The sequence below is a fragment of the Salvelinus alpinus genome, chromosome 21, assembly GCF_045679555.1.
Source record: "Salvelinus alpinus chromosome 21, SLU_Salpinus.1, whole genome shotgun sequence".
NCBI classification, from domain to species: domain Eukaryota; kingdom Metazoa; phylum Chordata; class Actinopteri; order Salmoniformes; family Salmonidae; genus Salvelinus; species Salvelinus alpinus.
The window spans coordinates 23799644-23813267 of record NC_092106.1 but is presented as its reverse complement, the minus strand read 5'-3'; the positions used below and the strand labels follow the sequence as shown (position 1 = coordinate 23813267).

Genomic DNA, 13624 nt, shown 5'->3' with positions numbered 1-13624 from the left:
TGGATGTGGTCTATCACAGTGCCATCCAATTTATCACCAAAGCCCCATATACTACCTACCACTGTGACCTGTATGCCCTCGTTGGCTGGCCCTCACTACATATCCGTCGCCAAACCCACTGGCTCCAGGTCATCTATAAGTCTTTGCTAGGTAAAGCCCCGCCTTATCTCGGTTCACTGGTAACCATAGCAACACCCACCCGTAGCACGCACTCCAGCAGGTATATTTCACTGGTCATCCCCAAAGCGAACACTTCCTTTGCTCGCCTTTCCTACCAGTTCTCTGCTGCCAATGACTGGAACGAATTGCAAAAATCTCTGAAGCTGGAGTATATCTCCCTCTCTAACTTCAAACATCAGCTGTCAGAGCAGCTTACCAATCACTGTACCTGTACACAGCCAATCTGTGAATAGCACACCTCATCCCCATATTATTACTTACCCTCTTGCTCTTTTACACCCCAGTATCTCTACTTGCACATCTATCACTCCAGTATTAATGCTAAATTGTAATTATTTTTGCCTCTATGGCCTATTTATTGCCTACCTCCCTACTCTTCTACATTTGCACTCACTGTACATAGATTATGTTCTCAACTGGCATACCTGGTTAAATAAAGGTGAAATAAAAAATATAAAAAATAATTAATGTGACATCATACCGTAACATTCATCCGTTCATGTACCTGTGCACTCTGTTTCATGCTATCCGTGTGTATACTTACAGTGTGCATATGTTCATTCACATTCATGTAGAGTGTAGTGTAGATAACTTAGAGATGTGTAGAGAACTTAGAGATATAGAGAGTAGTGTAGAGAACTTAGAGATGTAGAGTGTAGTGTAGAGAACTTAGAGATGTAGAGTGTAGTGTAGAGAACATAGAGATGTAGAGTGTAGAGAACATAGAGATGTATAGTGTAGAGAACTTAGAGATGTAGAGTTTAATGTAGAGAACTTAGAGATGTAGAGTATAGTGTAGAGAACTTAGAGATGTAGAGTGTAGAGAACATAGAGATGTAGAGTGTAGTGTAGAGAACTTAGAGATGTAGAGTGTAGTGTAGAGAACATAGAGATGTAGAGTGTAGTGTAGATAACTTAGAGATGTAGAGTGTAGTGTAGAGAACTTAGAGATGTGTAGAGAACATAGAGATGTGTAGTGTAGAGAACTTAGAGATGTGTAGTGTAGATAACTTAGAGATGTAGAGTGTAGTGTAGAGAACTTAGAGGTGTATAGTGTAGTGTAGATAACTTAGAGATGTAGAGTGTAGTGTAAAGAACTTAGAGATGTGTAGAGAACTTAGAGATGTAGAGTGTATAGAACATAGAGATGTAGAGTGTAATGTAGAGAACATAGAGATGTATAGTGTAGTGTAGATAACTTAGAGATGTAGAGTGTAGTGTAGAGAACTTAGAGATGTAGAGTGTAGTGTAGAGAACTTAGAGATGTGTAGTGTAGAGAACTTAGAGATGTAGTGTAGAGAACTTAGAGATGTAGAGTGTAGTGTAAAGAACATAGAGATGTGCAGTGTAGAGAACTTAGAGATGTAGATTGTAGTGTAGAGAACTTAGAGATGTGTAGAGAACTTAGAGATGTAGTGTAGAGAACTTAGAGATGTAGAGTGTAGTGTAGAGAACATAGAGATGTAGAGTGTAGTGTAGAGAACTTAGAGATGTAGAGTTTGGTGTAGAGAACTTAGAGATGTGTAGAGAACTTAGAGATGTAGAGAGTAGTGTAGAGAACATAGAGATGTAGAGTGTAGTGTAGAGAACTTAGAGATGTGTAGAGAACTTAGAGATGTAGAGTTTAGTGTAGAGAACATAGAGATGTAGAGTGTAGTGTAGAGAACATAGAGATGTGTAGAGAACTTAGAGATGTAGAGAGTATTGTAGAGAACTTAGAGATTTAGAGTGTAGTGTAGAGAACTTAGAGATGTGTAGAGAACTTAGAGATATAGAGAGTAGTGTAGAGAACTTAGAGATGTGTGGTGTAGAGAACTTAGAGATGTAGTGTAGAGAACATAGAGATGTAGAGTGTAGTGTAGAGAACATAGAGATGTAGAGTGTAGTGTAGATAACTTAGAGATGTAGAGTGTAGTGTAGAGAACTTAGAGATGTGTAGAGAACATAGATATGTGTAGTGTAGAGAACTTAGAGATGTAGAGTGTAGTGTGGGTAACCTAGAGATGTAGAGTGTAGTGTAGAGAACTTAGAGATGTAGAGTGTAGTGTAGAGAACTTAGAGATGTGGAGTGTAGAGAACATAGAGATGTAGAGTGTATTGTAGAGAACTTAGAGATGTGTAGAGAACTTAGAGATGTAGTGTAGAGAACTTAGAGGTGTAGTGTAGAGAACTTAGAGATGTGTAGAGAACATAGAGATGTGTAGAGAACATAGAGATGTGTAGTGTAGAGAACGTAGAGATGTGTAGAGAACATAGAGCTGTGTAGTGTAGAGAACTTAGAGATGTAGAGTGTAGTGTAGAGAACTTAGATATGCTTAGAGAACATAGAGATGTAGAGTGTAGTGTAGAGAACTTAGAGATGTAGAGTGTAGTGTAGAGAACTTAGAGATGTGTGGTGTAGAGAACTTTGAGATGTAGAGTTTGGTGTAGAGAACTTAGAGATGTAGAGTTTGGTGTAGAGAACTTAGAGATGTAGAGAGTAGTGTAGAGAACTTAGAGATGTGTAGAGAACTTAGAGATGTAGAGAGTAGTGTAGAGAACTTAGAGATGTGTAGAGAACTTAGAGATGTGTAGAGAACTTAAAGATGTAGAGTGTAGAGAACTTAGAGATGTAGAGTGTAGTGTAGATAACTTATAGATGTAGAGTGTAGTGTAGAGCACTTAGAGATGTGTAGAGAACTTAGATATGTGTAGTGTAGAGAACCTAGAGATGTAGAGTATAGTGTAGAGAACTTAGAGATGTAGAGTGTAGTGTAGAGAACTTAGAGATGTGTAGAGAACTTAGAGATATAGAGAGTAGTGTAGAGAACTTAGAGATGTGTGGTGTAGAGAACTTAGAGATGTAGAGTGTAGAGAACATAGAGATGTATAGTGTAGAGAACTTAGAGATGTAGAGTTTAGTGTAGAGAACTTAGAGATGTAGAGTATAGTGTAGAGAACTTAGAGATGTAGAGTGTAGAGAACATAGAGATGTAGAGTGTAGTGTAGAGAACTTAGAGATGTAGAGTGTAGTGTAGAGAACATAGAGATGTAGAGTGTAGTGTAGATAACTTAGAGATGTAGAGTGTAGTGTAGAGAACTTAGAGATGTGTAGAGAACTTAGATATGTGTAGTGTAGAGAACCTAGAGATGTAGAGTGTAGTGTAGAGCACTTAGAGATGTGTAGAGAACTTAGATATGTGTAGTGTAGAGAACCTAGAGATGTAGAGTATAGTGTAGAGAACTTAGAGATGTAGAGTGTAGTGTAGAGAACTTAGAGATGTGTAGTGTAGAGAACTTAGAGATGTAGAGTGTAGTGTAGAGAACTTAGAGATGTGTAGTGTAGAGAACTTAGAGATGTAGAGTGTAGTGTAGAGAACTTAGAGATGTGTAGTGTAGAGAACTTAGAGATGTAGAGTGTAGTGTAGAGAACTTAGAGATGTGTAGTGTAGAGAACTTAGAGATGTGTAGAGAACATAGATATGTGTAGTGTAGAGAACTTAGAGATGTGTAGTGTAGAGCACAGAGAGATGTAGAGTGTAGTGTAGAGATGATAAAATACATTTGTAACATATTAAATGATCAGACATTTAACACAAGAGGGGGTGTTTCATTTTCATGATCCTGTGGCTAATGGAGAGAAATGTCTGGTTTCTGAGGTTAAAACATTTCCATTAAAGCTTGAATAATGCTGCTGACCTTTAGCTGGAATCACTTCAAATAATGGGAAAAGGCTGCTGTGACAGAATTATGAAGACAAAATGCTACATGCTAATAAATTAGGTCCTGTTCTTGAACATGCCTATCAATTTCTCAAATCAATGTCAACATCCAAAGGCTGTGTCTGATATCTTAACATGTGTGGAGTTGAGCTATGAAAAAAAGACTAATTCAATCAGGATCACTAACAACTACAGTACATCACTCACCACATCACAGCTAATTGTGATTAAATACACTGCTCAGCTTCAATTGAGAGACCAAGGGGGTACAATATTTAAGAAATATCAAAAGCTCTGGATCTAGAAGCTGAGTTGAATAGAGGATTTTGAAGCAAAACTGAAGTACAAATACAAAACTATATCCACACCAGGAGTAACAGTGCAGGACCAAAGGAATTACTACTGTCACAGCACAGAGTAGGGAAAGGATGGTAACCACCTTTATGGGTTGAACCGTGTTTAAAGTTCTTGACAACAGAAATATCAGGTAAAAGACGATACAGCTCATTTAACATTGATATATTTTTATTAAGACAAGTACTCTTCAGATTTTTTTTGTAAAAATGTTTTATGAACCAATACAAAATATGTATGGGAACATGAGGAAACCTTTCTTTACTACACAGAAATGTTGCCCAGGTACAGAGACACTAAAGATTTGACCTCAAAACAACTAACTGGGGCAATGAACCAACCAAAACGTTCTAGGCATCAAACATGTTCTCCATCCAAACATCAAAGAAATGTTGGGGGTTAATCAGAAAACTTAACCACTGCAAATATACCACCTGTTGTTTGAAAACATCTGAAAATGGGACTGACATGCATCCTACTCAGGGTGTTAATACACCATTAGAGAGTATCTAATGCTAGCTAAGGCTCTATTCAATCCGTATTGCAGAAGTTCAGCGTTACAGCGTGATTGAAATTGAAAGGGAACGTTCCTGCGTTAGCGGAGACTGCATTCACTGTAAACGATGTATATGTCAGCTCAATCGGAAATGACCTTTACATTTATGTTGCACAATCTGTAACAATACAGATTGAATAGAGCCCTTAGTCTCCATTTTGTTTGGTGATTACTTGTTCTTTATGTCTGGGGAAAAAACAGACGATACATTTTACTGTGGATATAAGGTTTTATAAATAACAACCCTTGTATTTTAGTGGACACCGACTGTACAAGTGATATTGTCTGATTAACAACTCTAGTTCTTTCATTGTGAACTACGTCTATACAAAATAATACGTAACATTTAACAGTGCACCATATATTAAGAACACAACATATACAACTGAGAAAAAAAGATATATCTTGTGATTTTATAACTTTCTGAAATGTGTAGTATTCTTGGGGGGCCTTCGCTTTGCATTTCACCTGAGATGCAAAACACAAGATTCAACATGAACCTGAGAAAGTGGAAACACATGGACTACATATCAAATACACTCAGTGGCCAGTTTATTAGGTACAGTCATCTAGTACTGGGTCGGACCCCCATTTGCCTTCATATCAGCCCGAATTCTTCGGGGCATGGAAACGTTGCTCAATTGGTATCAAGGGACTGAACGTGTGCCAGGAAAACATTCTCCACACCATTACACCACCGCCACCAGCCTGTACCGTTGACACCAGGCAGGATGGGGCCGTGGACTCATGCTGCTTACACCAAATACTGACTTTGCCATCAGGAACCTGGATATGCAATGTTTTTCTACTCCTCAGTTGTCTAGTGTTGTTGATCGAGTGCCCACTGGAGCCGCTTCTTCTTGTTTTTAGTTGATAGGAGTGGAACCCGGTGTGGTCGTCTGCTGCAATAGCCCATCCGTGACAAGGACTGACGAGTTGTGCGTTCTGAGATGCCGTTCTGCAAACCACTTTTTTTAAACCTTTATTTAACTAGGCAAGTCAATTAAGAACAAATTCTTATTCACAAAGACGGCCTACCACTGTTGTACTGCGCCGCTATTTGCCTGTTTGTAGCCCCCCTGTTAGCGTGCACGATTCATGCCATTCTCCTTCGACCTCTCATCAACAAGCTGTTTTTGTCGACAGGACTGCCGCTGACTGAATGTTTTTTGTTTGTTTCACCATTCTCTGTAAACCCTAGACGCTGTCGTGCGTGAAACGCCCAGGAGGCCGTCCGTTTCTGAAATACATACCATGCTCAACGTGACTCGCTCTATGTAGGAGCAAAACCATTTTCGTGAATGGGTGGCGTACCCAATAAACTGGCCACTGAGTGTATACTGAAAACAAAAACAACACTTCATATGAATCTCTACAGCGATCACTTCAATTGTATCCAGAATAAACATTGATGATTAACAAAACAAAAGCAAGTTCAGAACTAATCGATAAGCATTGAGATTAATATTGATTTGCAAATTTCTATTTGTTATACTGGTATCGGTTATGTTCTGCATCACACTCAAGCAATTCAAATTAAATAAACAGATTTCCATGGCTGTTTCGCTTGTTTTACCTTTCCTAAAAGTGTGGTGATCCTTGACCACAATTACAGTACATACCTAATACAATAACCACATAAATACAACCAAAATGTATTTAGTAAATAAATTAAATAAACTATTTCGCCTACCTTGTAAATTCTCAACGGACAGAAATAGATCACCCGTAAATAAAATAATTAATACTACTTAGCTTGTTTGTTATGGGGAGCTGTTTTTCAATAGAAGCTGCCATATCATTCAGTTACGATTCCAATTATTTATACAACCTGAAAATAACTCTGGCTTGTTATTCCAGTTCTTAGTACTGACTGATTTATGAGTTACATGTGAATAGAGAGTGAGACTACCACTACTGGTGTAAGGTAGCAAGAGATTCATATACTAAGATATAGTATGACACTGTTGACATCGTACTGTATACCCTTTAAATAAAGGAAGGCACTGAATTTAGTCCTTCACTCTTTTTTTTCCGTCACCATTATGATATATTTAAAAGCAAAGTAAGGCAGTGGCTGTCCTTTTTTATTCATGTATTTGGAGTTGTTTTGCCAGTCACACCGATATATCCAATAAATCCATTGACTAATGCGCCATGGAAAAATAAAAGCAGGAACTTCAATATGCATTACAGGGATTCCACAGCAATCTGTACATTTACTTCAAAAGCGGAAACATAGCAGAAATGGAAACCATGCTACTCATTCCCCATTCAAAACTTCTAGGGGATCTTCAATAACTTATTATTCACAGACACCATTAGGAATGCTCATTGAGCAATAACCATTAGTGTTCTGTTACATTTCTAATTTGAAAACAAAACATGAAGTAATGCAACAATTATATAAAAGTGTATCCTAATATCCATAAACTATACAATGGCAGTCAAAATAATACATACAGAATTGTGTACTAGCTAATGTTTGAAAAATAGAGACAGAAGATTTTTTTATTAGACGTCATTACAATTAAAACATCTTCAATCTAAAGTATAAGTAACATATTTTCTTCCCTTTTCAAACTGAGATACAGTATATTCCTCTCAATAGCAACCTGAGCCAACAGACTAGTTAAAGGAAGGGTTGATTCCCCAGCTGGCAGCCTGTGGCCCGAATTTGGCCCGCGGGTGGTTTTATTTGGCCCCCCTAGTTTTCTGAGCATAAAATGAAAAATAATTCAAATATATATATTTTGGTGGTGGGGGGGGGGGGGGGGGTTTCATTGTTGGACATAAGACTGACTATAAAAAATTCCAGGAAATCAGCTTCAAGTGATTTTAATTTAGAAAATTGGATCCCAATTAGCAATGCGGGGGATGATTAGGTGGTCATGATGGAATGTGGCCAGGTTGGGAATTTAACCATGACACTGAAGTGAACACCCCTACTCTTACAATAAATGCCATGGGATTTTGAATGACCACAGAGGCAGGAGACCCGTTTTAACATCCCATCCAAAAGACGGCCCCCTATGCAGAGCAATGTCCCCATATGTAAACAAAGTTAGAAATTATTATGTTTTAGTGAAATATTATTATTAATATTTTTGTGCTTCTTGCGGTCAATTTGCAGTCTACAATTTTTATTATGTTCCGGCCTCCCAACTATCCGCTCAAGAAGAAATTGGCCCGCGGCTGAATCTAGATGATGATCCCTGGCCTAAGACAGCAATAAAATAGGGTTTGAAGGTCCTTGTAAGGTTTCTAAATATACATTCAATATATTAAATTCAGTATATAGTAACACAATTGAACTTGTTTTATCTGTAGAAGAGCATTATTTCAACTAGAATTGAACCTGTGTTGAAAATACTGGGTAATATATGCACTGTATTTACACACATGTACAAGCATTACTATTACATTGGTCATTTACTGATCATTGAGGGTATGAGTATGATGACCCAGAGTAAACCATATTGTGACCTTAACCCCACACCAGGTGACCTCATTAAGGGATTTGAACCTCTTAGCGTAACAGTTAAGACAACAACTCAACAAGTCTTATGACCATGGCAGTAACTTCAGTCTTTTAACCACAAAATGAAAATAAAAGTGATGTTTCAGGATGTCTGATACAGCAGGAGAGGTCATATTTAGGATTGAGTTAAGAGGGACAGTATAGTTTGATATTGATAAGAGTTGTTTACAATAGGTTTCAGCTGGAAATTACTAAAATGTATTGTTGGCTGCTTCTACAGTACACAGCATAGAGAGAGACACAGAGAGCGAGAGAGAGGGTGCTTCTAAAAGCCTGGTACACAAGCTAAGATGGAGCTGCAGGACAACAAGAGAAGAAGTGCTGTGTCATCTCCTCTAAAAGATAACTGCAGCAAAAAGGAACTGGTGGAGTCAACAGGTTTGGGGTGGGGAGGACAACAATTACGAAAGAAATAGAACAAGGCACAAAATTGTCTGTAAAATAATTGAACTGTACAGAATGGGACCCAGCAGTTCAGGAGAGGTTGGATGGGAGAATCCACGACGAAGCAATGAAGCCTCCCACTACTCATCCACTCCAATCTTCCTCTCCTCTTCAATTCTCATCATTACTCTCCTTTTCTCTTCTCCTTTCCCCACCTCTCTTTCCTCCTCAGCTGCACCTTTCGTCCTCCACCTCTCCCCCACCCCCTCCGGCCCATTCAGAGTTAGATATAGTGCTCCTACAGGACCCCCCACCATAACACCCCCCTGGCCTCTCAACATTAGATGTAGTACTCCTTCTTCTCTTCCGTGTTGTTGTGTCCCCCCTCTGCATTAATGATGGCCGTGTCTGCATCTGCTGCGTCGTCTGCCCCTTTGGCTTCATGTGTGAAGTAGGTGCCTGCAACAAATAAACAAATTTATGAACACCCCTGTTGGACTTAAATGGATGATAATGCATCCCTACAGCTAGTCCACTTCTAGGTCTATGAATTATCAATGATAGTGTACACCAGTTCATCTCAAGCCAGTGGAAGCATTGTAACAGCCAGGGGACCCAGGTGAGCCGTTATACCTTTGTGTCTGGCGAAGTAGCGCCCCAGGACGATGAGTGCACAGAGGATAGCGAACATCACCACGGCAACCACGCCTCCGATGACAGCGTGGTCTATCTTCTGTGGCGCTCCCTCGCCAGCTCTGGAGTCTGGAAACAAGCCAATCACAGCCTCTTAAAACAATGATCCCCAGACCCCTTCTTTGAGCCAATACGAGCTATCAGAGCAGTGACTGCCTTCTGATTAAATCACAGAGCAGGAGACCGGCAGTAGCATAGTAATGTACAGTGTACTCAAAGTCACAAACACTTTAAGAAATCGGGTAACATTTGCAGCCAGAAGACAAACTACATTTGTCAACTTCTACATAGAACCTACTATAGATGTCCATGGTCAAAGAGTGACCCACTCAGGGAGGTAGCTGTGACTCAATACAGAGTGACTACTGTCGTATTCAATACAATCCCATTAGAGCTATTCTGTTGAAGGTGTCTTTTTCAACAATGAAGGACAACAATGCATTGTACAACATGAAGCAGTGGAGTGTTTTCAGTTCAAATCAACATTCAAATGTATGATTAACCTCCTCCCACTCAGTCACACCTTCTCTTCCCTTCCTACTGTGGCTGTAGAACAGAATAGCCCACTTCATTGCGGTTTCATTACTTTTTCTGCATACAGTTGAATTGCACTTCTGAATGATATTATTCAAACTACCAAATGCAAGTCTAATGTATATGTATGTGTGACTTAATGACCACTTCAGACCCCATGGCCATTCAAACTGATACTGCACTGCCGTGAATGAGGCCTCAATTTTTGCCTATCTTTATCTACGTATGTAATTTATAAGTGATTAGTCATTGTCTGTGTGTGGCAATGGACATTCACAACAGGATATGTACCATGTCAATGCATTTGTTCTCTCTGCTTTAAAATAGAATGAAATCTGGCGAACTCTATGACACTGTATCATAATTCCAAATACCTCCTTATTCTGGGAAGCTAGAGCTTCTCCTCTCCAAAAAGTGGTTGTGTAAAATGTTCAGAGACTGTTACATAAAAATGATATACTTGACATACCCCACAATTTAAACAGAAACATTCCAGGGAACGGTAAAATATACTCTGATTTAAGCGGTAATATCAGGAAGTTATAGACCTCAATCATAGAGAGTAGACACAAGCACGTAATAAATCTGGCCCGGTGTGCTGTCCCCTCTCGCAGAAATACATTTCCCCCCCCAGGAACCCACAGTGGATCGTTGTCCACTGTTTAGTCCACTGTTTACTGTTTAGTGAGATTTATACATCTTCTAGCTACAAAAGAAAACGGCAAGGCATTAAATCTCCAAACTTTCTGAATTTTCGGCACTTGAGGTCTACAGATTAAGTGGGGATCTGTGTCAGTTGAGACTGATGGAGGAGTGAAGAGGAGAGGTGAGAGAAGGGGTGTTACTTTACTACCTGAAGGAGAGACTCCATTTCCCATCAGTCCCCTACAATCATGAACTGAAATTGGATGGTTTTGAATAAAGATTATGATTAGGAGAAAGGACTTTCTTTCTGAATGCGAATGATAAAAGCATAAAATGTCTGACATCCTTAACTTGAATAGAGAGTAAAGACACGCTTCATTGGCATTTCCTCTTCAAAATGGACTTACCTCCACCAAGCAGAGGCAGAGCTCACATACTGTAGACACAGACTAGAGTCTCATCTGCTGCTGCTGTTGGTTGTATCTCAGGCAGGATGAGCTGAGCTGAGCAGAGCATAGCTGTTTGTTTCCAGTATCAGGGACATCTGGTAGCACAGCACAGCACAGCATGCTCCCTGAGGAGAGGGAAGGGCCCATGCTCCATGCTAATGAACATCAACACGCTAAATGGACTGAGCCGAGGAGCCTTGTCATGTCCCCTCCCTCCCTCGCCCCGCCCTGCCCCGGCTCACCCCCGGCTCAACACCCCCCCCCCCCCCCCCCCCCCCCCCCCACCCCTTCCATTTGACACCTGAACCAGACAAACGTCTGGGAGCACAACCAGCCTGCCACAGCACACAGAGGGGGAAATGGAGCTGGTTTATTTTCACACAGAGGTGGGCCTGTCTAAAGCATTGAACGTACCTAAAAGGTATCACAAAATATCAACTGGGGGACTGTAAAATCTATAACCCATCTCTAATGTCCAATGGCTAGATGAATGACAGATCTGTAACGGAACCATCCCACACTGTTGCCCTGTCTGGAGTCATTCAATGGTTCTGCCTATTAGTTCAGCGGCCCTTTATAGCCTTGCACGTAAACTAAATTGAATTATGATTATGTTTATAATATGGATTTGCTCTAACATTCGGCCTTTCCCTCCCACATAGTCCTGCTATTGGCTGGGAAGCTATGACATGCCCACACCTCGGTCCTGACAGGATGTGGCTGGGGAGCTATGACATGCCCACACCTTGGTCCTGACAGGATGTGGCTGGGGAGCTATGACATGCCCACACCTTGGTCCTGACAGGATGTGGCTGGGGAGCTATGACATGCCCACACCTTGGTCCTGACAGGATGTGGCTGGGGAGCTATGACATGCCCACACCTTGGTCCTGACAGGATGTGGCTGGGGGAGCTATGACATGCCCACACCTCGGTCCTGACAGGATGTGGCTGGGGGAGATATGACATGCCCACACCTCGGTCCTGACAGGATGTGGCCGGGAAACTATGACATGCCCACACCTCGGTCCTGACAGGATGTGGCCGGGGAGCTATGACATGCCCACACCTCGGTCCTGACAGGATGTGGCCGGGGAGCTATGACATGCCCACACCTCGGTCCTGACAGGATGTGGCTGGGAAGCTGTGACATGTCCACACCTTGGTCCTGACAGGATGTGGCTGGGAAGCTGTGACATGTCCACACCTCGGTCCTGACAGGATGTGGCCGGGGAGCTATGACTTGCCCACACCTTGGTCCTGACAGGATGTGGCTGGGGAGCTATGACATGCCCACACCTTGGTCCTGACAGGATGTGGCTGGGAAGCTGTGACATGCCCACACATTGGTCCTGACAGGATGTGGCTGGGAAGCTGTGACATGCCCACACCTTGGTCCTGACAGGATGTGGTTGGGGGAGCTGTGACATGCCCACACCTCGGTCCTGACAGGATGTGGCTGGGGAGCTATGACATGCCCACACCTCGGTCCTGACATGATGTGGCTGGGGAGCTATGACATGCCCACACCTCGGTCCTGACATGATGTGGCCGGGGAGCTATGACAGTCCACACCTTGGTCCTGACAGGATGTGGCCGGGGAGCTATGACAGTCCACACCTTGGTCCTGACAGGATGTGGCCGGGGAGCTGTGACATGCCCACACCTCGGTCCTGACATGATGTGGCCGGGGAGCTATGACAGTCCACACCTTGGTCCTGACACGATGTGGCCGGGGAGCTATGACAGTCCACACCTTGGTCCTGACAGGATGTGGCCGGGGAGCTATGACATGCCCACACCTCGGTCCTGACATGATGTGGCCGGGGAGCTATGACATGCTCACACCTTGGTCCTGACAGGATGTTCCAGGTCGAGCTATGACAGTCCACACCTCGGTTCTGACAGGATGTGCACAGCCAGGTGAATTTATGGGGGAATAAAGAGGATTTGTGGCCGATGCCCACGTCGGTCGGCACAGCACTGACATGTGCTCTGCTGGAGTGGAGGGGACAAATGCTTTATGGTTCCCTCTCTCTCTGTGTCTGTTCTGGAATGACTAATTACACATAGCCAGGTCACTGATGGAATAACCTAGCAGCCTCGCACTGACTGACTTGCTGACTTAGCGACTGATTGACTGACTGACTGACTAACTGACTAGCTGACTGGCTTAGTGACTGACTGACTGACTTCGTGACTGACTGGCTGACTGGCTTAGTGACTGACTGACTGCCTGACTTATTGACTTATTGACTGACTTAGTGACTGACTACCTGATTTATTGACTGAATGACTGAATTGGTGACTGACAGACTGACTTAGTGACTGACTACCTGACTTATTGACTGAATGACTGACTTGGTGACTGAATGACTGACAGTAACTGGGGATCAGTTGTGTGTATCTCTGTCCCTTGGCTGATTACATTGAATATTGATTTCATTAGTGATACTGGAACACACTCTTGCGAAAACAGGCAGGCGGTTTGTATGCGCACTGTGGATTTACAGATGTAATTACACACATTTAATTGCAATGCTGACTCTTGTGAATTGATGGAAAAAGCTCATGACATATTAGGCAA

At 41.9% G+C, this 13624-nt stretch overlaps 1 protein-coding gene across 4 annotated transcripts in view; it reads right to left on the bottom strand.

Moving 5' to 3' along the window:
• Positions 1–4388: 4388 nt before the first annotated feature.
• Positions 4389–13624, bottom strand: part of LOC139548086 (cell adhesion molecule 1-like) — a 179416-nt gene continuing 170180 nt past the window's right edge. For all 4 annotated transcript variants that reach the window (XM_071357418.1, XM_071357421.1, XM_071357419.1 and 1 more), the window contains 2 exons: positions 9350–9478; positions 4389–9175 (listed from right to left, as the gene is read on the bottom strand). In XM_071357418.1, coding sequence (XP_071213519.1) covers positions 9057–9175; positions 9350–9478 — 248 coding nt within the window. In that variant the 3' untranslated portion in view covers positions 4389–9056. The remainder of the gene's footprint in view (positions 9176–9349; positions 9479–13624) is intronic.